The following is a 23,987-nucleotide window of genomic DNA, read 5'->3' as shown; positions in this document are numbered from 1 at the left end:
ATCTCTATCGATTTTATGCTTGGTTCTCCAATTAGAGAACGGCATTCAGTTTTGTATCGTTTCTTACCGCTCTTGTTGTGTTTTTATTCAGTTTATTCAAATTCTTTGCGTTGCGTGGTCTCGTCGTGCGGTAAATTTCGTCAAACCTTCGTGCACTTACGTCGTCAAGCTTAAGTTAAATAATTAAGTCTATTTTAACGTTAATAACTATTTAATCAACATGTTGGATATACCTCAAGAAGCCAAGGTAAGCTTTGTTATTCTTTACGTCTTATCTTTCTTGCTCTCTCACTCTCGTTTGTTCTTACATTGACTCTCTTCTCTGCCCACTCTCTCTCACACCTGATTTGCCTTTGAATGCAGTTTGTCAGCAGCGTAAAATTCTCCAGCAAAATGCAACAACTTTTGCCGGTTTTTTACTCTCTATTTATAGCAGCAGCAGTAAACCTTTGACGGCGGTTGTTGCACTTTTGTTAGGATTTTCCACTCAGCGCTGCACTGTTTACGCTTAACCTTCAAGTGACCTAGCCGCCCAAGTACATACGAATTTGTATGTGTGTGTATGTAGGCTATGTACACACAGCGCGTGAGTCTCATTATCTGTATGTGTGAGTGTGGTGGGTGTCTTTGCCCAAATTTGTTTTTAGTTTTTGCGTTTTGCTTGTTATGTTATTATTTTTGGCACTCGTCGTCAATACAATCTTTTCGTTTGCTACTACTTATCGAAGCGTGAGCAACGGCATACAATTTGATAAGCATTTATCGATAATCGCAGACATTTCTTGACCTAATTGGGAGTGGGAGGCATGGCTGTTCGCTTAGCTGATAAGCGCAGCTGTTGCCCCTATGTTGCTAGTACTCCAGTACATTTCCTGTCCCCCTTCCTCACGCACTGTGTAATCTACCCATAACTTGCGATTATTCTTTTAGGAGTAGAGTATTTGGAATTTGTTATTAGGTTTGTCTAGCATTGACGTAGGTTGGGAGCACATAAAAATTAAAGTAATAGAACATATGTATGTACATGTGTGAATATAATGAACTGGTAAATAAAAGTCAGATATATGTACTTTATATAATGCTAATAAGGTAAGTTTCAGAAAGAAAATACAAAATATGCACTGAAAGTGTATACAATAAAATAATAATGATAATGATGTATTAAATAATATATATTTCCAAGCTATATAGTACTCTCCAGACCCTTATAAGGGCATTCAATGTGCGTTGTGAGAAAGCAGCGCTGCGCCTTTGTTGTTGTTTTTGCTGTCTTTTCTACAATTTTCTACGCCGCTCATTAAGAGGTCGGCTACTTGACTTGCCTCTTATAGTTTTCGTTATTTTGTTGTTCTGCCTCTTTTTCTTGTTGTTAGTTTTATTTTATTTACTGCTGTCACAAGCACACTCACACACACACTCAAACGCACACTAGCTACGCAAACACGCACACACGTTAACAGTGACGCTCAAACGCGCGCTATCACTTGTTGCTTTTGCTGTTTCACTTGTCGCTCTGCAAACGTCGCTGCCGGCGTCGCCGTCGCTGTCGCAGTCGACGCAGCGTACTCATGTTGAAAAATTGTATTGAAATTCAAATTCATATTGAATTCTAGCTGTATTTTCAATTGCACAGTCGACGCGCAAAGTTCGCCTTCGGAAACGTTTTTTTAAGCGCGTTTTTGTTTCGCCACACCAGCACCAAACAATAAATAAATAAAAAAGCAGAATATAATTTAAAACGTAGAAACAAAAGATAGAAACACAAGTGTTTTAAAAAAAGACTTATACAAATAAATAATAGTTACCCAACTTGACATAAGTGATAATAAAGCTTTAACCATGACGTCAGGCGTGAGACCCATCGATGTGCTGCTGCAACGCGCCGGTGTAAGTTTTCCATGTATTAATACGATATATGGGCCAAGTGCGAGACTGAGTGTTACCACAATAAAAATAATAATAATGGAATAATGAAGAATGATAAACATGATTGATATTTGCTGAGGAAATGGCAATCTTGGAGTCGCGGAAATTTTGTTTGTTAGATCTGATCAAAAACGAATGTTTGTAGGAAGTTCTGTGACAACCGGGGGAAGCAATCTTATCTTCCAGACAAGTTCCTAACAACATTTAAATTTTCTCTGATTGTAATTGTAGCAGCTCCCGAACTTGAGCAAAACTCAGACTACACGTGCCACATAAAGATAGTAGAAGGGAGAGAGAGAGTAAATTTTTTTATTCACAAATTTCATCAGCTGTTTTTTTTTTGTGTTTGTGCTGAACTTTATACGCTTTTTAAAGCCCATTTGAGTCACTCGGAAGTGGTAAGAGCCTCGTAAACATGTCAAACACATTCATCAACCCAGCTGCCCAGACCCAAAAAAAAAACAATGTAAAACAAAGCGTATGAAGAAGCTTCGTATTCATATCTGGAGCATTTGACCTTCCCGAAGTTCAAGCACCTGCCCTCTGACACTTTTTGATGTTGTCGTTTTGTTTTTTTTTTTTTTTTGGTCTTATCAATCCGCTGAATGGCGCTTCGCTTGTTAAATATAGACAGCCCACATGCAATGCGTCTCAGTGGGCGTGGCGGAAATTCTATTTGTTTATTCATTTTTTTTTTTCGTATGCGCAATCAGCTCGTAAAGTTCGATTATAGCAATTACGTCTATATTATATGTATTTTCACATAGGTTTAATTGCTATTCGGCACGCCACAACTGAACGCTAGATGGCGCTGCTGTCAAACGCCAGAAAGTCATTGGCCCGGCAAATATTTGGGCTTAAAGTGTTAGTTGCTTTGTTGCTTGATTGATTTGCCAAGTTGTGAACTCATCTTGCGCATCATATTCAGCATCCTCAACTCGTTGATTGCAACCTTGCTGAATGTCAATGCACAGCAGATCACAAATAATTACACAACGCCTCAAAGCTATTGCCTTTGTCATTGCATATTTACCAAATCATTAATAAAATCTACACATACACATTACCCGTATTGATAAGCAAACCCAAGCAACTCCTTCACTTAGCCCAGCTTAGTTGACATAAACATATATACATATATTTATTTCTATGTCTTTAATGATTCCCGAGAACGCGACGATTGTGAAATTCAAATTGCTGCTATTAAGTTATCAATGTGTTGAAAACTGATTATTTTGATCCGTATTTGAGCTAAGTAACATAGTAAATACCTTGGCAAAACTATATATTTAGTTTTTCATAGAGACAAGCTTTCCAATAGTGTGATGTAATTGCCTTGACTTTTCCGCACATCATAAATATTACTAACTTCTTCGGTGGCCTATCAGTTGTCAGAACTTTATTGACACGATCGATTGGTTTCTTGTTTTTGTGTTTTATATCTCCAGTTCAGAACGTGCGAATCACAATTAGACAACAATTTCATGGCCACTCGACATTTGATCGTGTCATGATCACCGTGCAAGTTATTATACAGAATCAGGGTGTATTAGCATTAACATTTAGGGTAACCCATGCGAGATAGCTAGCTATAAGCCTGAAGCTGCTTATCAGATCATGATAGCGGCAAATTGCGAGCCAGGAAAAATGGCAATTTGGCATTAGGCATTAAGTGTTACATATAGCCACGCTCATGGGGATCATCTATAGTATTATGACAATATAGTTCGTCGTTGCATTTTAGAGGTCGTTTCATGGAACATTAGCGCCATAACGGGCCGCCGCCATTTGTCTTATCGCTAAGGTCGTCGCAACAAAATTCGTATAACGATCGTACTATCAACTCGCACACACTATTGATTTATTGATGAAACAAAACATTAACAAATCGTAATGTAATATTGTGATTAGAGTAGGCGCCGACGCTTCACTTTCCGGTCACTTTAATTAGGGTGACCATAGCGTTAAGCCCGGTTGAAGGTGTTTTTTAGGTAACAATCTGATTAGCTTGCAAACTTTGGTTTATTTAATCGTTAATCAGATCTGTTGATTATAAATAGTTGTCTCTTTTCTAGGGGTTATGATTTTGCAGCATTGCTAAAATTCGCGATAATCTATTGATGCTGTAACAAACCCTTCATCTTTCGGAATATGATTAAATCATAGAGGTCGTAAATTTGTTGATTAAACTAAATATATTATAGTATAATCGAATCAATTTGTTTAAGACGCCTCTTTCAACTCGTAACTTTATTGATTAAACTAAATTATAAAAATAAAATAATCAGCAATGTAAATGTTTTATAAATAGACATATTCATCTTAGGGTGACCATACTCCAATATATATAAGGGTAGTCTATACTATTTATTCTATTTTATTCTATTCTATTTAAAGTTAATCTATAACTTTGCAATTCAATCTGAACCAGATATTTGAACCGGTTTTATGCCAATATTTAGAGTTTCCCTAAAGTCCCATTGCGTGGACAGTATTTGGAAAATCGATTTTCGCAGCTCTCGCCATGCTGCTTGTACTCGTCCCAGCTGGGCAAATACTTGAAGAACGCATTTGCATTCATGTAGCTGTCTTGGTCATCGTCAGGTTCGCCGGCAAGACGCTTCTTTAGGGAGTTCTGCATGCCCCAAATAATTGGGGAACTCTTGCACATGAGCAGCTTTAAGCAGGCGGCTTCGTTGCCATCGGGTGTCTCCTTCGATTCAATCATGTCGACAATGTGCTCGGGCAACTGTTGATCCATGATGCGACGCAGCATGCGTTTTGTGTTTGGGCCCGGACGCTTGAGGAACCAATCGATAGGGCCGCCAGAGACAATGGAGCGAGGCTGATGATCGTTGGGCTCAAAGAGCTCCTCAGGTCCCGATTCCTTATCGCTGTCAGGAGCTCCACGCGTAGCCTGAACAATCGTGCTGCCGATCTAAGGGAAGGAAAACATTATGGGAGATGAATGAGAGAATAGAAGTTGACTTACCGCCTGGGCAATCATCACAATGGCATTGAGAGCAAGTGCGCCCAGTTTGCGAGGATCAAAGCCAATCAAGCGCATCATATTGGTCAGCATTTGCACGCTGTTCAGTTGCAAGGGTTGTCGTCGCGATCCTTGTTCCACTGGCGGCGACTCTTGAGCATTCTCCGCCTCCGATTCCTGTTTGGATTCATCTTCCTCATCTTGATCTCCCTCCTCGTCATCGTACTGTCGCTGCGACTCGAATCCTTGCTGCAGCACACTCATCAAATCGGGCTTCTTGCGTGTCGTTGCTTTGGAGAATGCTTTGGCCACCAAATTGGCCACATCGGCCGCTGTATTGATGCCAAACATTTGCCCAGCCATCTTCAGTCCATCGTTTACATTGTCCATCACTCCGCCAGCTGCTTGTTGGCTCACACCCAACAGGAGTAGCAGGCAAACAATTGGCGTCCAACTTGTTGCCATGACTGTCTTTGCGAAACTGTCGCCACAATTGGTGAAGACGCCACAGCCCCAAAAACTGTCTGGCTGCCACACGAAGCTTGTAATTGCCCCAGGCACGCATTACGCCAGAGCACAAACAATTTGTCTATGTTTCCCCGATCAGCTTACTGTAGTTGTTGATGTTGTTATTGTTGTAACTTTTGTCACTTGAGTGCCTTTTGGCTGGTTGCGCTTTGCTGGACACTTTAAACGTTTGCTTGCCACAATTTCGTGCAGTGTAGCCAAGAGAGTAATTCCAAAAGGTGCCATTAACGGAGCACTCTCAAAGCCAAAGCCTTGATTTTTGGTATACTGCCTACCTATCATAAGAAGTTGGATTCATTTTCCAAGAAAATGTATTAAATTATATTGCAAATTGAAAGTGTTGATTTTTGGTATACTTTTTATTTTTCAAGTTGGCTTCATATTCTGAATATTTATGATGAATTGTTATTATAAATGAGTGCTATGTCATAAACGTTATTCGTTTAACGCATTGATTTTTGGTATAGTATTTACGATTTAAAGCTACCTTCATATTCTGCAAATTTAATGGGGGTATGCCAAAAAAATTATTATTATATATGAGGGTACCTCTAATGCTTTTATTCTTTGGGCATATTTATATTTACTTTTAATGTCGATAAAGATGAATTCATTTTTTGGTATACTGCTTACTTCCAAGGTTACTTTTATAATTATAAATATTTAATTAATATCCGAAATGAAACACTTTGTGAATGAATCGATATCTAAACTGAACTGTACTCAATGTTTTTCCTTCTGATATTATAGGTGCGCGGTCACCAGCGTGCTCCCTCCGATTCGAAGGAATTCCACGAAGTGACCAAGCGCGATGCACTGCGTCTGCTGGAGAACGATGTCGATCGTCTGCTGCAGACAACGGAGCCAGCCAGGCGTCCAGCTCTGCAGGCTGAAATGGGTCGCTTTGCCGATCTATTCGGACGTTTTCTGCAAGAGGGTAAGTTATTAGGAAATCTAAAATACTCGTATATATAGAAATTAATACGTTTTCCGATTTACAGAGGGTCCCGCGTTGGACTGGAATAAAATTCAGAAACTGCCAGAGAACGCCGTTATGAACTATTCCAATCTGAAATCGCCCAAGAATGAGCAGGTATGTAAAGCGATCCCCTTTCAATTGGATGCTCTTTTCTAAAGGTTTGCTGGCCCTGTTCTCTCCAACCCCCAAAACACTCAGAACACTTACGCCTACCTCAAGAATCCAAACTACTTAATGATAACTCTCTTATGTACATACATATATGATAAACTATGTTTTTTTTTTTTTAATCTTTACATATTTTCATGTACTTTGATTTGAATACTCTGAATTGTACTCATTGTCTGCCGTTGTTATGATGGCTAATGTCTGCCTATGTATACCATACATACATATATGCAATATATAAACACATATATGTTTATCACATATAGAATGAGGTAAAAGCGTTTTCTCTACTCAATTCTCACAATTCTCCTACGCTTCTCTGATCTGACGCTCTACCCGCTCTTCTAATTAATTGGGCTTATGGACGCTTTACTCGTATTACTTATTTACCTAATATATTTATTATTATTGTTGCTATTATTATTATTCGTTTTGTTTAAACTTTGTTGTTATTGCTTTAGCTCCTCTAGCACTGTTACTAAATTCCGAAATTCAGCTTAACACCACCTTTGTGCTAACCACGCTTTAAAATTTATTAGAACTTTCACTAATCTGTTGTTTTAACACTGTGCAGATTCGCAATATGTTGGATAAACTGGTCGTCATCAAGCTGAATGGTGGTCTCGGCACCTCAATGGGTTGCCATGGACCCAAGAGTGTTATTCCCGTGCGCTCTGACCTCACCTTCTTGGATCTGACTGTGCAGCAAATCGAGCATCTGAACAAGACCTACGACGCGAATGTGCCGCTTGTGCTGATGAACTCCTTCAACACCGACGAGGACACTGAGAAGATTGTGCGCAAGTACAAGGGATTCCGTGTGCAGATTCACACTTTCAACCAGAGCTGCTTCCCACGCATCAGTCGTGAGCACTTCCTGCCTGTGGCCAAGGACTTTGATGTGGAGAAGGATATGGAAGCGTAAGTGAAGTGAGGATATTCGATAGCTTTCTTTACTCAACTTATATTTAATATTTTAGCTGGTATCCTCCCGGTCACGGTGACTTCTACGACACCTTCCGCAACTCAGGACTGTTGAAGAAGTTCATTGGCGAGGGCCGTGAGTACTGCTTCCTTTCCAACATTGACAATCTGGGCGCCACTGTCGATCTGAATATACTCAATAAGCTGGTGGGTGAGGAACGCGCCACCACTCCCGTTGAATTCGTCATGGAGGTGACCGATAAGACACGAGCTGACGTTAAGGTAAACACAACTGTTTTGCTGCCCTTTGAAAGTGTATTAGTTCCGCGTCTGTTTCTAGGGTGGTACGCTCATACAAATGGAGAACAAGCTGCGTCTGCTGGAAATTGCTCAAGTGCCACCAGAGCATGTGGATGACTTCAAGTCTGTCAAGACCTTCAAGTTCTTCAACACCAACAACATTTGGGCTAACCTGTCTGGTGAATATACAAAATCATTGCATACTTTTAGGCTGTTTGCTAAATTCGTTTATTTTATACTGTAGCCATTGATCGCGTCTTGCGTGAACGCACGCTCAACATGGAGATTATTGTCAACAACAAGACACTGGAGAATGGTCTGCGTGTTGTGCAGCTGGAGACAGCTGTGGGTGCAGCGATGAAGTGCTTTGATGGCGCCATTGGCATCAATGTGCCACGTTCTCGTTTCTTGCCTGTGAAAAAATCCTCAGATTTGCTGCTGGTCATGTCCAATCTGTACACGCTCAAGAACGGCAGCCTGGTGATGTCGCCGCAGCGCATGTTCCCCACCACGCCGCTGGTCAAACTCGGCGAAAATCACTTCTCGAAGGTCAAGGAATTCCTGGGTCGCTTTGCCAATATACCCGATATCATTGAGCTCGATCACTTGACGGTGAGCGGTGATGTGACCTTCGGCCGTGGTGTCTCATTGAGGGTAAGTTCGCCAAACATCTTTTACTTCCAACTGTAACTCATTATCGAATTTATTCCTTGACAGGGCACTGTTATCATCATTGCCAATCATGGTGATCGAATTGATATTCCCGCTGGCGCCATTCTGGAGAATAAAATCGTGTCTGGCAACATGCGCATCCTGGATCATTAAACAACCAGCATATATGTATATCTGTGTGAACCAGCATATATATGTATGTGTGTGATATATGCCAGAATCTATCATTATCTCTGTAGCATAATTAACTAAGTTTATGTACAAGTACTCGTAGTAGTCATGTTCAAAAAAGTTCCAAATTATCTAACACGTTTCATTTAGCCAATCGTTGTTGTAAGCACAAAGTGTCATTTAGTATATTGTATATTAAAATATATTTAAAGCGTGCTTCAGAATTGTATATAGTTAAGATTTAAATCACATTTGCAAAATGCGCTTTCAAAATTGTTGAATCCCTGTTACGAGTCCAAGTTAAATAAAGGCATGTTTATATACTTATCTATAATCAACGAATTTATTTACAATTATTTACAATATGTATTGTTAAAATTATGAGTGAGATTCCTTTACTTCAGATCGTCTATCAATTGATAATCTCGTATCACAAAGCCCAAACCAATGCCATGTGTTAGCAGTTCCTCTGCAATCTTTCGTTGACTGCTTGTTGGTGCTGATTGACTGACAAATCCTATAACGAGACCCTCGAAGTCAGGCACATGGCAGCTATTGTTCCAACCACGTCCCACATAGACGTTGCCATCGCCGCCCACCACAAAGTTGTAGTTGATATCCTTCTGCTTAAGACTCTCGATGTGATACGTTTGCATGTAGCGTATGCGATAGGTGCAAGCTGCTTGTGTTGTACACGACTCTGATGCTGTGGACTCAAAGCGTACACTTTTGACAGGCACAGGCAAAGGAAGCAATTGCTCCACCGGTGGCTGAGCCAGCCAAAGGGAACGTTCCACAAATCTGAGCGGTTCCATGTTGAGACGTCGCACTACAAATGCAAAAAGCAAACCTCAGATTACGGCACTAAATTGACAGGCGACAAGTGGAAATGCTTCGTCTTACGCGAAGTCACATCCTCGCTCCAGCGTGGCCAGGTTTTTATCAGGCCATAGAGCTTTTCGCCAGGACTCTCGGTGGCACTCAGTTGCCTGTGTGCATAGATATGATAATCCGCGTGCAGCTTGTGCAATCGAACTCCCTCCTCCATTAGCCGACGTGCTGCCCACAATTGCTTTTTCTTTGGCGTCACATTGATGAAGGTGCCAATGAAGGCAATGCTAATGGATACTGCTCCATATCCCTTCACATGCTGCCCCTGTGACTGCCAGCCGCGTCCCACATAAACCTGGCCATCGCCTCCGACCAGAAAATTGTACCCAATGTCCGTAAATCCCAGAGACTTCATATGAAACGCTTGTATAACGCGCATTCTATAGACGCATTCCTCCTGAAGGTGAGAATTATGAAAATGTGGGTAAGCTACTTTGTAATTTGAATATTATTATGTGTAATAAAGAGTAAAATTTTAAGAAAGCTTAAAAAAATAAGTGCAATTGGTATTTAAAACACTTTAATATTGAAAGCTTAACAAGTTGATATGTGCTCTTCATTCTGCATTATTCTAAAATAAAGGTTTTTATCAAATTTCTATAAGATGTAAATATTATAATAGTAAAGCATACATTATTATTTGTTTGTTTTTCCCCTTTTCGAAAATAAGGGGAAATACATTCTATCAGGTTCAATAAACATTGAAATATTTTCAAATGCAAATATTCTACGAAATGCTATTCGCAATGGTGTCACATTTTTAATTATATTCCTTAAAGAGTTTTTAAATGGTAAATATATTTTTTTAATTTCCTAAAGAAACGAAAAACAAAAAAATTTTGGAAAAAATAAAATACTATCTTCTACAAAGCGTTTAACTTACCTTCCATCTCCATAGTTATTATAGTTTTACTATATAATTATTTTATCTATAGTTATTCCTTAAAACATATCCTAAACTTACCTCTCTTTCGCATCCTTCCGTGGCTGTGTGATGAATAATAACGTGGGATATTGGCGTGGCAAGATTCTCAACACTGGTTGGGGGTTCCCCCAGCCACTCGCTGCGATCAAGTATACGCAAACCTTTGCTAAATGTGTCGACATTTTTCGCTGCAAATTGATCGATTAAACGATTATTGAGTCGTTACCATTATCAATCTAAAAGTGCTGCGCTTCCTTACTCATCATCCAGACAAAGTAAACGACGGCTGTGGCCACCAGCACCATTAGAATGCCGCACAGCCATATCAGACCTCTCATATGTTTGGCATTTGTATGCGGCACTTGATCTTCAACGTCTGGCGCTGTCGGTTGTTGGCTTTTCATGCTGAACGCTATTTATCAGTTGCGAAATTATAATATTGTAAGAAAGTCTTCTTTTTAGAGCGCTCTCTCAGCGTTGTCTTCCTGCCAAGCTGGTTGCTCGTTCTGAACTGAATTGAGAAAATCGACTTGTTGATAAACCACAAATTACAAACACACATTCACATACATAACCGCAAACGCTTCCATGTGTGTGTGTGTTGTTTGTTTATTTATTTTTTTTGATGTTAGGAAAAAATCCCCGTGCTGAAATGCGCAACAACAGTGTGTCAATGAGCTTTTGCTTCACAATGTTGTGAGATGAGTTCGATTTGAAAGCTCTGCTTTATACCCTATAAGCTTGAACTGAGCAAAAAGGGGAGATATGGTTGAGAAAGCAAAATTATTCATTGCTTAAATAAATATTCAAATATTATTTTAAATTTTGTAGACATAATAATTATTTTACACAATTTATTATTATTGTATATTGACAGAATACAAGATTTTATTATCATTCATTTTGCAGTAATATTTATTATTTTCGATTTGATTGAGAAATTATTATAATTACAATTGTATATTTTAAAAACATACATGATTTTCATTAAAAATAAAACCATTACAGTTTCATCAAGATATTACTATTATATATGTACAAACTGAATCATTTTTTATATTAATAATATGCCTATTTCCTTTACAGGGCATTTCCAGCGTCTACGATATTTGTAAGCTCTCCCTTTTCTGCGGTAATGTCTTTAAAAGCAGTTGGTGCCTATACGCAACTTGGGATCGTGATGTCTAGTGGCGGAGTGCTCTGAGCAATATTTTAATACTTTGAATTCAAGCACGTATTTGAATCTAGAAAAACCGGCGCTGAGAACGCGATAACGTTCCATTACAAATATGAAAAAAAAGGCATTTATTATAAATTTCTATATTTGTTTGCTTTTAATTATTCACAATTGTTACAAACTAAGCTTAATGAAATATGCCACATATCATATATATTTTACATGGGATTTGGAGATACTAGTCATGACTACACTTGTATTTTGTGGTTGTTGTTATTGTTTGTTAGGTTTGTTTAATTTACTCTGATAAAGCTCTGTTACAGCCGATCGGCTCCAAAGTGCTGCCTCCAACCAGTTTATAGTTGGGCGCAATCTTGGCCTGGTTGACGCCATCTTTGAGCATCGCTTTTGATGGCTCAGTTAAAGTTATGTGATGAATTTTAATAATCCGAATTAAAGCGAAGAACTCGAGTTTTCGTTTATAAAAAGAAATTCTTTTATTGTCATAATTTTTATTAATTAAAAAAGATACCTAAAATAGCATTTACAAGCTTAAACTATAGAGTACGATTAGTCCAGTGTGGCCATTTCTGTATGATGCCATAAAGTATATCACCCGGACTCTCAGTGGCACTCAGCTGTCGATGTCCATACAGTCTGTAGTCCGACACTAGTTTCTTGAGGCGCTCGCCCTCCTCAAGCAGGAGTTGGCAAGCTACCAGCTGCCGCTCCGTAGGAGAGATCTTGGTGAAGGTGCCCATAAAAGCGATGCCAATGCTATCGATATTGTAGCCCATGGTATGACTTCCCCGAGAATCCCAGCCGCGGCCCTCATACACCAATCCATCGCCACCAATTAGGAAATTGTAGCCAATTTGATCCCATTGATAACCATCCATGTGAAAATTTTGCACCAAACGAACTCGAGCGGCACAAATATCCTTCGAAGCGAAGAGAATGTTGACATAAAGGATGTGTGGAGTGGTCTAATGAACTACTTACCTCGGATTCACATCCTTCGGCGGCGGTGTGTGAAATAATCACTCGATGCACGGGTAAGTTGAGAGGAGTCAAAACATTCCTTGACTGTCGTCCACCCCAGCCGTCTACACTGATTACCTGCAGTGACACTGTGGTCACAAACGAAACGAAGTTAACATGATAAATTGCATTACATATTCCATTCAGCAGCACTAAGGTTATTGTTTACTGCACTTTACAACACTGAAGACAGTTATATAGCGATACCGGAAAAGTTTAACAAATATAGCAAATAATCTAATTGTGAATTGATTGGAATACTTTGTCCGGTATCTTCGCCATCACCAAACTTACTTTTCAATGCCGTCATGCCAAATATGACTGCCAGTATGGCCCCGATTACCATGGTTAATCCCATGATTATGGCCGTTATTATGATGGCCTTCCGACTGATGTGGCAGTGTGGCAGAAATGGACACAAAATTGGCGTCCCACGAGAGTTATTTAATGTGCTACCTGTTATTGTGAGAGAGAAAGAACAAATGAAATTAGACATGGGATAAATTTCAGAAGAAATGTATGCATATTTAATATTATAAAACCTGCTACCGTTTTCATTGGAAAAAGTAATTCAACTAAAACTGGATTATGAATCACAACACAATATTAGGTTCTACTTATTTCTTTTTCTCAAGTACGGAGTCTGGTTATATTCATATTCTTGGACTCACTCATGCCCTGCTCCAGGACTTCCAAACGCTTCTCATGCTGCTTGACCAAAGACTCCAGCTTTAGAGAGTGCTTTCTTTGACTTTCCTCGATGCAACTATTACAGCGCCAGCCGATGTTTTCCATATTGTGAAGCTGTTGCTCTGTAAGACCAGAGCAGCGAACATGGCAGACACTGTCGCAAGTGCCAACGCACTTGATGGGAATTTCCTTGATTAAGTCGCCGCACTTTAGACAACATCGAAGCGTGTACTCGTTGCTCGGCATCTCTAAGTATACTGAATATCAGCGAAAGCAAAAGCGAAAAAAATCAGTATTTGTCGGCTCATTTTTTTCCTTCTTCCACATAAGTTTGTAGCGCTGATTAACGTAAACAATCGCAAATACCACATTTGCTACAAACAAAGAAATTCCCCGTACTAAAAAGAATGCGTTTTGCGAATTAACTTTGATGACTCTATAACCCAGTATAGTTAGGACTGAGAATTATTATCTTAATCTAAATAAAGTGCTCCTTTAATTCATGGCTGCTAATTCCAGATCAAAATTACATGATTTTTTTGCATTGTTCCTTCTCCAGAAATGTTATTAAATTTCGAAATGAGGCTTAACACCTCATTTGTAGTAACTAATTCCGAATTTGTTGGAAAAACTTGTCGTCATCAAATTTTGGCACCATGGACCTAAGAGTGTTATTCCTGTGCACTCTGACCTCACCTTCTTGGATCAGGCTGTGCAGAAATTCAAGCATTTAAACAAGACACATGATGCGAATGTACCGTGTGCAGATTAGCACCTTCATCCTGAGATGCTTCGCCCGTATCAGTCGCGAGCACTTCCGCCTTGTGACGGAGGACTTCGATATAAATGCTGCTTAGCTTACTTAACTTACTTTTAATGGCTTAGCCGGGGGCTCATGCTATTTTTCTTGGAAACTGATAATTGCATTCCATTGAACGGTATTTTCCTAGTCAATACATGATAAGCTCTACTATTTGTTACCAGTTTCGATCATATTTTTAAGTTCTCTCTAAGCTCTTCGCATGTTGTTGCTTGCCAGTCGAGCGACGGAGAGCTTTTAATATGTATTTGAATGTAGAAAAACCGGCGCTGAGAGCGCTATAATATTATATTAGAAGTATATAAAAGGCATCCATTAGAACTTTCAAAATAATTTTTTTTGCTTTTAATTATATCACAATTGTTACAAACAAAGCTTAAAGCTATCTTAATGAAATATGCCACATATCAAATAAATTTTACATGCGAATTGGAGATACTAGTCATGACTACACTTGTATTTTGTGGTTGTTGTTGTTGTTGTTTGTGTGGGTTGCTTAGTTTACTGTGGTCCAATGGGTCCAATTGCTAAAGCTCTGATACAGCCGGTCGGCATTGTATTGCGTAATTGTGGGCTCCAAAGTACTGGCCCCAACCAGTTTGTAGTTGGGCGCAATCTTGCCCCGGTTGACGCCATCCTCAAGCAGCAATCGCGTAACGTTGAGCTGCTTAGGCGACGGTGCCTGGTGCTGAAAAGTGCCAATGTAAGCGAAGCTCACACTTCTTGTATTGTATCCATTCAGGTGGGCTCCAACCAAATCCCAACCACGACCAATATACACATTGCCATCGCCACCAATCAGGAAATTGAAGGAAATATCATCGCGACGCTCGGACTCAATGTTGAAGGTCTGCAGGAAACGCACCTTGAACACACACTGTGCCTGGGTGCTGCAGTTCTCCGAGTTCGTGGGCAGCAGTATGACCATGGGCACGGGCAGCGAGAGGCTCGGCAGCTCCTTTTGCGGTGGTTGAGCCAACCACACGGCACGTGGCACATATCGCAGCACCAAACCGCCGCCAATGTTGACCTCATCTGCAAAAGGCAATGGGAAAAGTCTTGTTATTCGTAGCTGATAAAGGAAACGGCGTCTGGTTAATGAGCGATTAAAGCGACGCATGAAGGGTGAGCATGAATAAGAACGCGTACACAGAGAGAAATTACAGTAGAAAATATATTAGATATTCGATAATGCTATTAGACAGTTCATAAGTTGTTTTAAGTAGCAAATCGTTAAAATAAATGGTATTTCATTTAAAAACTAATAATTTTTGACACCCAAAAATTATGTCAAATAAATATGAATACCAATAATACTATAAAATACTAATTACAAATAATACTAAATATATAAATTTAGACAATACCAAGATGATAATATTATGCAATAAATTTCAGATGAATACCAAATACAAAATAATAAGTCAGGCCAATTCTGATAAAAAAAAGTAAATATAGAAACCCGATTTTAGTTCTAAACGAATCGTTTCGTTCCAATTCCAACTTTTCTCTCTGTGTATTATTCGAAAATTATCATATAATTTCATTTTATTAATTTTTCAACATTTGCGTTTATTCAGTGTGAGAATACATTTGGATACAGTTCAAAAACGACTGGCAAAGTGTGGCCAGGTTTTAATAATATTGTACAGCTTATCGCCGGGGCTTTCGCTTGCCAACAGCTGTCGATGCCCAAAGATCTTGTAGTCCGAGCTGAGTTTCTTGAGTCGCACACCCTCCGCAATGAGTAGGAGGCAAGCTTTGACCTGCTCTTGAGTGGGTTCAATCTTATTGTAGTTGCCAATGAAGGCGATAGCAATGCTAATACGGTTCGAGCCATAAGTGTGAGCACCAACAAAATCCCAGCCGCGACCCACGTAGACGTGTCCATCGCCACCGATCATAAAATTGTAGCCCACTTGACCCCAGTTCAAGGTATCTATGTGATAGGCTTGTATAAACCGTGCTCGATAGGAACAGCCATCCTGGTGGGAGGAATAGCAAATTGTAGATGAAACTTACGTGCGGTTATACGGTCACACTCACCGTCGATGCACAACCCTCGGTGTCAGTGTGCGCAATGATCACACGATCCACGGGCAAATTGAGGGTTTCCAGAGGCTCTGTCGACTCTCGGCCGCCCCAATCGGCAACGCTGACCAACACTAGCTCGCCATCATCGTTAACTGCACACAAAAAGGGGGTGATGGGTTAGTGGGTCAGACGGGTGATTAAGAAGTCAAAGACACATATTTAGAAGCGTGCAAAGAGTTCATACATACATACATTTAAACGTGCAGTTTGTGAGCATATAAATAAAACGATATTCCAATCAAATCAACGGTGAGCTGCAATCACTTCAGAACACTTTTGACGGCACAGTTTACAGTTATGTGGTGATATTTTAGTATGGTTAACAGCACGAAAGGAAGCGAAGAACTTAAGATGAAGTGCAAGAGTTCATTTGTTTTTTAACTTTTATTAGAGTACTTAAAACATACACTTAACATAGCATTTACAAGCTTAAACTAGAGAGTGCGATTTGTCCAGTGTGGCCATTTCTGTATGATGCCAAAAAGTACATCGCCCGGACTCTCGGTGGCACTCAACTGTCGATGCCCGTAGAGTTTGTAGTCGGGCACCAGCTTCTTGAGGTGCACGCCTTCTTCGATCAGCAGTTTGCAAGCAAGCAGCTGTCGTTCCGTTGGCCAGATCTTAATAAAAGTGCCAATGAAGGAGATGCCAATGCTATCGATATTGTAGCCCAAGGTGTGAGCACCCTGAGAATCCCAACCGCGACCCTCGTACACCAATCCATCGCCGCCAATTAGGAAATTATAGCCAATGTGATCCCATTGCCAGCCATCCATGTGAAAAGTCTGAATTAGACGAACTCGAGCGGCACAAACATCCTTCGAAGCGGAGAGAATGTTGACAGAAAGGGTGTGTAATGGGGGGCAATGGACGACTTACCTGTGATTCACAGCCTTCTGCGGCAGTGTGTGAAATAATCACACGGTGCACGGGCAATTTGAGGTGTGTTAGTTCTTTATTTGGCTGTCGTCCACCCCAGCCGTCCACACTGATTACCTGCAGTGACACTGTGGCCACAAACGAAGCGGTAAATTAACATATTATGCGATTCACTTTTAATACAGTATATTCCATTCAATTGCACTAAGGTTACACTGTTTGGCGCACTTTACAACACTGAGCACAATAAAATTGTAATTGACGATAGAATGTCCCGGTAATTAATAAAATGTTAATGTGTTATTGCATATGTGAGTTTGGTTACGGTTAAATCGAGATACCCAAAAGGGTGATAGAGACAGATATTGAGTTAAATGTGATGGAGTTAAGTGTGACCAAATTAGAGCAGCAATAAGTTTGCTTAGTGTTTTCGAACACATAAAAGCGAGACAAAACTGTACCTATTGGTGAATTGATTGGAATACTTTGTCTGGTATCTTCGCCATCACCAAGCTTACTTTTCAACGGTGTCTTGCCCAATATGACTGCCAGTAGGGCGCCCATTATAATGGTTAATCCTAAGAGTATGCCCGTTATTATGATGGCCTTGCGACTGATGCTGTGCGGCAGAAAAGGACATAACGCTGGCGCCTCGCAGGAGCTATTCAATTTGCTATCTGTTGTGGACAAAGAGAAAGAACAAGTTAGAAATGGAATAAATAAAGGAAGAAATTAATGCATATATTCTAAAACCTGATACAGTTTTCGTAATTAGACTGAAACCTGATTATGAATCACAAGACGACATTGGGTTCTACTTATTACTTCATTTTAAATATGGAGTCTGGTTGCCTAGCACTCACTCAATCCAGCCTCCAGAGCTTCCAGACGCTTCTCATGTTGCCTGAGCCACTGCTGCAGCTTTAGCATGTGCTCCGGCTGACTTTGCTCTATGCAACGATCGCATCGCCAGCCGCTGTTTCGCACATTGTCTAGCTGTTGCTCTGAAAGACCAGAGCAGCGGACATGACAGACGCGGTCACAAATGCCAACACACTTGAGGGGACTTTTCTTGATAAAGTCGCCGCACTTCAGACAAGATCGCAGCGTGTACTCGTTGCTCGACATCTCTGGGGCCACTGAATATCGGCGATTGCTAAAATCGCAACAAATGCGAAATAAAATCCGTATTGGCCGCTACACTTTCTGCTCTGTTCCACATAAGTATAACGTAAACATTCTCGTATACAATATTCGCTACACGGACGTTTCGAAAGTGCGTATTGCGCTTTTATTACGACAAACAAAAAGTTCCCCCAAGCACGTGTTTTAATATAATTAATTATGTCTGTAGCCAGTCCAGTTAGGAAGGGGAATCACGGTCAAAGTCAAATCCAACTCGGTAGTCGGTTGTACTAAGGTGCAACTTTGATCCATGTCTGCTAAATTCACATTGAATTCAATTTCTTGCTTTGTTTTCCGCTCAAATTTTAATTATGCCAATTGTGAGAATCATTTGAGCAAACAAATAGACTCTGCTGCTGCCGCCAGCTGGGTTTTGTTGTTTTTAGCTTGTAGGTTTTATTGTGATTGATTTACGAGCCACATGCGCAATGTCTTCTTCACTGCAACCCACGCTGCGTATGCGCAATCTACATGTGTGCAAAAAGTTATTACAGCCATGGCCTTGGATTTAATTTATTGATACACGCGCTCATTGAAGTCGATGAAATGTTAATTATAATCTTGTTTGTCTGTTACTTTGTTTTTTTTTTGTCTGCTGTCAATATTACGCATACGCAATGTTCACATAATTATTATTGTTTTGACTACTTTTAAATTGACTTTTGAGTGAATTGATTGCATCTTCTTTGTGCGTAACATTTATATCATGTGATTCAGAGTTTTGCGTTAAATTGCGGTTTACTCTGCGTATGCACAATTTATTTATTATATTTAAATTAAAGGGACAATGACTGACAATTTTTATTATATTAACTTCAAACTGACTTTAATTGCAACAAAATTTATAAGGAGCTATCGATGCTCAAAATAAATTCATGTCGAAAATACTTTTAAATTTATTTGTAAGTACTAAGAAAGAAAGAGTATTTCAACATTCGCATGCCTCTGCTTTCCGGCTTTTAATTAGCATTTAGCACATTTTTTTGTGTACAACAAACTTGTCTGTCTGTATTACGGCTGGCGGCTCTCAGTAAACAAAAGCAGTAAACAAATAGCAACGTCAGAAAAGAGCGAGGCAAAAGTAATCAAATAATATATTTATTTGTGTATAGTATATTTCGAAAATTGTTGGCTCACCTGTAGCGTTGGGCGTTGCCTGCGTATTGAATGCTGGATTATCATGACCTTCGGCCGTTTTCCACTTATCGCGACTATCGATGAGGATCTGTTGTATCGTCACGGGTCCCTCGTAGTAATGTTTATCGCCAAAGGTAACGTCTGTGGTGTTGGTCAACGCAATGCTGCCAATTTGCTGTTGCGGCGAGGCTGGACTTGAGGGCGTGGCTAGATTCATGTTCCCATTGAGCACCTGTTGGGCAACCACATCGGCAGCAGCCGCTGGCGGATGAGGTCCTTGGCCATTGTTGGGCAGCACCTGGCGACTGATCACGGTCAGTCCCTTGTTGAGCTGTGTCAACTCTTCGCTTTGTGGCGGGAATTTGACCTGTTGCCCCAGTTTGTGGACCGTGCAGCCATCGTCGGCTTCCGCCTCGGAATCGCTGTCAATGCAACTGGAGTCGATGGCATCTTCATCGATGGACACTATCGAGATTGTGGTGCTGCGTACTGAAAGAGCGGGTGATGTTTTCCTTGTTGTGGTTGCCTTGTTGAGGTTCACTTTAGCCTCCACCTCAATGCTGATACGTTGCGGTTTCGCTTCCGCGTCGGGTTTTGCCTTCTCCTCTTTCTCTTCTCCAGCTGCTGTTTCGGCACTCTCTTGCGTCTTCTTTGTTTCTTCGTTCTTTTTACTCTTCGTGATCGTTGGACTCGCTCTGTATGTCGCTGAGTTATCAACCAAACCGACGCCGGAATCTGTTGAGGATGTGCTGCAATTTTTACCACTCGTCCGATTTATGATATGTATATTATTGCTGTCATTTGTGTTCAACTCGGTCTCATTGTGGAAATGCATTCTTCTACTTGTTCAAATTTTACTTTCTTATCGCAATTTTGTGTTGATAACTTGAATGCTTTAACTCTTAGCAGCTGCGGCACATGTTGAGTAAATAATCTGTTTGTCAAAAGTCTCGTTAATCCTTTTCCAGGAACGGCCTGCGTTCTAGGCAAACATCATATCATCAACATCTGCAAGTAAATACATACATACTATATAACAAACATTCTTCGTATAATCTGCAGTTTATTTATGATAATTATTTCACTTGTTTGTCGAGTTGCTTAAAGCATATTAATTTTGGGTTTATTTAATCAGTTTATACATTTGTCTATTGAGTCATCATTTAATTGCCCAATAAACAAATACTTAAGGTTTGTTTTTATGTTAGTGATTGATAAGCAAATGTCAAGGAAGCACGACGAGTGTCATATTTTGATATTGTGCTATAAAACTTCCGCTTTTTACAATTCAATTGCAGGCACTCAAAGACACTTAAATTAGAGAGGAAATGAAGATAGTACTTGAACGAAAAATGCTCGCGATTGCTTTGCAAATTTTGTGTTTATCATTTCAAAAGGTTATATACTCTATAATTAAGTATAGGGTATCATAAATATGTCAGGCGATGCGTTCGTTTCATCTACCATAAAACATTTAATAGTCGTCGAATATTAAAATGAAAAAATTCCCTTAATTTCATTTTGATTAATTGAGATAATGATCGAAAGGGTTTTACATGAAAGTAGTAATAACTATTTTATCTAGTAGTACTATAAATACTTTACGAGACTAACTGGCAAGCGCATGTCTTATGCTAATTATAATTATTTACGTTTTTAGCTCGTCAAATGCATTTTTCCCAGAATCAAGCAGCAACCCCACTTAAATTGCTATGGCAATACGAATATAAATAGAAATACGAATACTCGAAGTCGTAACGAATGCAAAGAGCAAAGCTCAACTCTATCGAAAGGTATTCAAAGAAAAATCGAATTGCATTGACGACATTTATGATTTGACCTCCGCTCCGCTTGGCACGCAACAAGCGAATTCTTTCATTGCGGAATCGAAGAGTTCCCTGAATGCTGGCGATAATGTAGATGTTATAATATTGTATATGTCCAATGCATGGCGACGGCTCAGCTGGGCCTTCGGCCAGTGTGCGATAAGGCTTTGCTTGACGCTCCCGTAGAGTTGGCACACTCGCAGATAACAATGCCACAGCAACAACAACTACAATAACAATGACAACAACAAGAAGAGCACGGAATGAGGCGGCGACATCGCAATGCGTCTCTGAGCGCACAAATACAAAGAAACACATACACACACGGCATTTAAGCGGCAGCCATTGGCAGCAATCGCTTCAAGTATGTGTTGGCAATGCTCTCAGTGTGTATGTGTGTTTGTGTGTGTTGGCCTGTTCATTGAGCTTTGTCGGGGAGTCGAGCAATATCATTACCAAGTTGTGTTTCATGTGTGCCAACAATTATCATTCTCATTCTCCGAGAATTGCTTGGTGCAAATTAATTATCTCTTTCATTCCCTTCACTCTTTCTTTTTTTCCTGTTACTCACACCCAGCCATATGACTAGGCTAATTTTTACTTTTTATCTTTTCCTGCAATACTTTATTTTTTTGACTATTTTTATGTACTCAAGTCGAGCTTGATTTATGATTTTTCATTTAATTCCTATTTTTATCTGCAGTGTCTACAACAAGTTAAGCCGCGTTTCGCTTTGCTTTATCAACTTAATCTTAATCACTTATTTATGAATATTTGTTAAGCTTTGCTATTTTATATTCGTTTCGTAAACGCTTATTTAACAGTTCATTGTTGTTAAGGCTTTTTAATATGTGTAAATATTTGTTGAATTGTTGTATATCCTTAGCCTGAATTTAAGATTTCATTTCCCACATTTTGTTGTTTTTTATTGTACACCAAAGACATTGACACTATTTGTATTATTGATATATATTATATAGACACAGTTTTCTAGTGTATTTATTATCAGCACTTATAACACACTCGCAACTTTTCATTACACTTTCTAAAAAAGTTGCTCTGCTTCCGTCAAATTATTGTTTAGGTTTTTTTTCGCACTGTTTGTTACTAATTTTATTGTGCTTGCTTCATTACCGTAAATTTGAGACATTTTGTGCGGCGATTTGGCGGCGGAACAAATAACAATCAGAAAACCGAGCACAACTATTCCGTGCGCGTTTTTTTCTTCTATGTGTTCAACCGATTTAACAAAAACTAACACCAAAGTAAGTATATATTTATATAAAAAAATGCTGAGTATATATAAATTACGTGCTATGTATCTTTTTTTTGTATTATTATTATTGTTTAACGCTTTTTTTTTATTATTTTTATGTAGTTTAAGCGCGTGGCAAAAATTGAATTCACTGAGCAGCGTCGCGTTCGAGAGGCTCCGATCAACTGAGCGGCGATCAAAACACGATGCGAGTGGCTCAGCTGAAGCGATGCGAGTTTAATGTGGCAGCTGTTCTCTCTCTAGAGAGCGAGAGAACGCGATCGATCGAGTGGGATCACGCGGGAGTGAGTGAAAAGGTGTGAGTGTTAGTGTGAGAGAGCCAAATGGCAAACAACAAATACTAAATAGCAAATAGCAAATGAAAAATCATGTTTCGATTTGCACCTACATACATATAAAAAAAGATTTCAAAATTTTTTGTGCCATTGCAGTTAATAGCTTTAAGGGCATTTCCAGTAATTTGTGTCTAATTTTTCACATAGTTGTCGAGTTTCAGAAAAAAATGTCTGCTGTAACAAGAAAAAACCTTGTTCTAATTATGCAAAGTGCTGTTTGATAGCAGAGTTTAGGTTTTTAGTCGGCCGTCTGAGCAGTTTAATTAGCATTCATTAATTCAATAACAGGTTATGCCTAGTTGCATTTCAGAGACATTCCCAAAACGGGTTCTTGATGAAGGAAAATCCAATGGATTGATAAGCAAAATACCTGCATTCTGTACACCAAAATGTTTATACCATAAGAACTCGATCCGTTGCGTTATTTAATTGAACCCGTTTCGGCATTTATTTCACCATCCAAAATTTACTCAATTGTTAATGTATCTTTTTTCTCTCTTTTTATTTCTTCCCACCTCTTTCAGCTAGTATTTGATTATAATTTTTTGTTTTTCAATTTTTTTTTTGGTTTTTGGTTTTTTTGTTTGTGTGCTCAAGTTTTAAACAACAAAAATCACAAACAAACTCGTAGCTCTCTCGAATTCTGAGAATTTGTGTGTTGTTTGCTTGCGGCGATCTTGGAATAGATATGGCTGTACCACTGACTGACTGAGTTAAGAGTTATGTAGGAGTGTAGCAAGTGACCTTATCAGAGATGAAACAACGCAGAAATTAGTTAGGAAATGCATCATTTAATTTAAATGACTTTCAGCTGATAAGCCGCTAAGTGGTTTAGTAATTTGTTGGCTTAGGTCAACGTTATAGAGATTGGAAAATTGCGTTTTTCTTTTTTTTTTGCTTTTCTACTGTGTTTTGAGATATCAGCGGAAATTTAATGGTTCAAAATGATATACAGTTTTTAATTAACTGGCAACCAGCAGCACTGAAATAACAACTTCAACAGCATCAATGTGATATATGTGTGAGTGTATAATAGTGATAATGATGTACTATA

General features: G+C 39.4%; 5 protein-coding genes across 13 annotated transcripts; 1 reads left to right on the top strand and 4 right to left on the bottom strand.

Moving 5' to 3' along the window:
* Positions 1–77: 77 nt before the first annotated feature.
* LOC117572278 (UTP--glucose-1-phosphate uridylyltransferase) lies at positions 78–8,991 on the top strand. 2 transcript variants are annotated; one of them, XM_034254985.2, is made up of 8 exons: positions 78–247; positions 6,194–6,380; positions 6,445–6,536; positions 7,165–7,511; positions 7,571–7,796; positions 7,855–7,993; positions 8,059–8,468; positions 8,532–8,991. In XM_034254985.2, exons 1-8 carry the CDS (start codon positions 221–223, stop codon positions 8,637–8,639), a joined length of 1,536 nt encoding a protein of 511 aa, XP_034110876.1. In that variant the 5' UTR covers positions 78–220; the 3' UTR covers positions 8,640–8,991. The 2 variants fall into 2 exon arrangements, with proteins under 2 accessions (XP_034110876.1, XP_034110874.1); XM_034254983.2 differs by lacking the exon at positions 78–247 and adding an exon at positions 1,633–1,887.
* Positions 4,385–5,658, bottom strand: LOC117571047 (uncharacterized). Its single transcript, XM_034253015.2, has 2 exons — positions 4,919–5,658; positions 4,385–4,864 (listed from the first exon to the last, which is right to left on the bottom strand). The coding sequence occupies exons 1-2, from the start codon at positions 5,378–5,380 to the stop codon at positions 4,385–4,387; spliced, it is 942 nt and encodes a 313-aa protein (XP_034108906.1). The 5' UTR covers positions 5,381–5,658.
* Positions 8,992–10,987, bottom strand: LOC117572279 (peptidoglycan-recognition protein LF). The gene is made up of 4 exons (XM_034254986.2): positions 10,733–10,987; positions 10,513–10,661; positions 9,561–9,945; positions 8,992–9,486 (listed from the first exon to the last, which is right to left on the bottom strand). The coding sequence occupies exons 1-4, from the start codon at positions 10,875–10,877 to the stop codon at positions 9,053–9,055; spliced, it is 1,113 nt and encodes a 370-aa protein (XP_034110877.1). The 5' UTR covers positions 10,878–10,987; the 3' UTR covers positions 8,992–9,052.
* Positions 10,988–12,136: 1,149 nt separating this feature from the next.
* LOC117572190 (peptidoglycan-recognition protein LF-like) lies at positions 12,137–14,126 on the bottom strand. Its single transcript, XM_052003667.1, has 5 exons — positions 14,078–14,126; positions 13,363–13,638; positions 12,986–13,147; positions 12,653–12,780; positions 12,137–12,591 (listed from the first exon to the last, which is right to left on the bottom strand). The coding sequence occupies exons 1-5, from the start codon at positions 14,109–14,111 to the stop codon at positions 12,208–12,210; spliced, it is 984 nt and encodes a 327-aa protein (XP_051859627.1). The 5' UTR covers positions 14,112–14,126; the 3' UTR covers positions 12,137–12,207.
* Positions 14,127–14,667: 541 nt separating this feature from the next.
* On the bottom strand, positions 14,668–22,757 carry LOC127565435 (peptidoglycan-recognition protein LC). Of its 8 annotated transcripts, none has more exons than XM_052003661.1 (5): positions 22,457–22,757; positions 19,497–20,504; positions 17,636–17,851; positions 16,248–16,387; positions 15,671–16,186 (listed from the first exon to the last, which is right to left on the bottom strand). In XM_052003661.1, the coding sequence occupies exons 2-5, from the start codon at positions 20,329–20,331 to the stop codon at positions 15,806–15,808; spliced, it is 1,572 nt and encodes a 523-aa protein (XP_051859621.1). In that variant the 5' UTR covers positions 20,332–20,504; positions 22,457–22,757; the 3' UTR covers positions 15,671–15,805. The 8 variants fall into 8 exon arrangements, with proteins under 8 accessions (XP_051859619.1, XP_051859622.1, XP_051859620.1 ...); XM_052003663.1 differs by having other exon boundaries at positions 15,679–16,186; positions 17,693–17,851; positions 22,457–22,755; XM_052003664.1 differs by lacking the exons at positions 15,671–16,186; positions 16,248–16,387 and adding exons at positions 16,661–17,113; positions 17,175–17,302 and having other exon boundaries at positions 17,693–17,851; positions 22,457–22,756.
* Positions 22,758–23,987: the final 1,230 nt, after the last annotated feature.

Source organism: Drosophila albomicans, chromosome 3, assembly GCF_009650485.2.
Source record: "Drosophila albomicans strain 15112-1751.03 chromosome 3, ASM965048v2, whole genome shotgun sequence".
NCBI lineage: Eukaryota > Metazoa > Arthropoda > Insecta > Diptera > Drosophilidae > Drosophila > Drosophila albomicans.
This window is presented reverse-complemented; position numbering and strand designations above follow the sequence as displayed.

Bases quoted from the DNA above. Each gene is read 5' to 3' on its own strand.
- LOC117572278 (XM_034254983.2), top strand. From the start codon at position 1,840: ATGACGTCAGGCGTGAGACCCATCGATGTGCTGCTGCAACGCGCCGGT. The intron at 6,381-6,444 runs GTAAGTTATTAG...TCCGATTTACAG, and splicing joins CGGACGTTTTCTGCAAGAGG to AGGGTCCCGCGTTGGACTGG. The intron at 8,469-8,531 runs GTAAGTTCGCCA...ATTCCTTGACAG, and splicing joins GCCGTGGTGTCTCATTGAGG to GGCACTGTTATCATCATTGC.
- LOC117572190 (XM_052003667.1), bottom strand. From the start codon at position 14,111: ATGCTTGAATTTCTGCACAGCCTGATCCAAGAAG. The intron at 13,148-13,362 runs GTGAGTCCAAGA...TCACAATAACAG, and splicing joins AGTCCTGGAGCAGGGCATGA to GTAGCACATTAAATAACTCT. The intron at 12,592-12,652 runs GTAAGTAGTTCA...TTCGCTTCGAAG, and splicing joins CCGAAGGATGTGAATCCGAG to GATATTTGTGCCGCTCGAGT.
- LOC117571047 (XM_034253015.2), bottom strand. From the start codon at position 5,380: ATGGCAACAAGTTGGACGCCAATTGTTTGCCTGCTACTCCTGTTGGGT. The intron at 4,865-4,918 runs GTAAGTCAACTT...TCCTTCCCTTAG, and splicing joins TTGTGATGATTGCCCAGGCG to ATCGGCAGCACGATTGTTCA.
- LOC127565435 (XM_052003659.1), bottom strand. From the start codon at position 20,331: ATGCATTTCCACAATGAGACCGAGTTGAACACAAATGACAGCAATAAT. The intron at 17,852-19,496 runs GTGAGCCAACAA...TGTCCACAACAG, and splicing joins GGCAACGCCCAACGCTACAG to ATAGCAAATTGAATAGCTCC. The intron at 15,237-17,635 runs GTACAGTTTTGT...TGCCTTTTGCAG, and splicing joins TCCAATCAATTCACCAATAG to ATGAGGTCAACATTGGCGGC.
- LOC117572279 (XM_034254986.2), bottom strand. From the start codon at position 10,877: ATGAAAAGCCAACAACCGACAGCGCCAGACGTTGAAGATCAAGTGCCG. The intron at 9,946-10,512 runs GTAAGTTTAGGA...TCTCACCTTCAG, and splicing joins CGGAAGGATGCGAAAGAGAG to GAGGAATGCGTCTATAGAAT. The intron at 9,487-9,560 runs GTAAGACGAAGC...TTGCATTTGTAG, and splicing joins GAGCGAGGATGTGACTTCGC to TGCGACGTCTCAACATGGAA.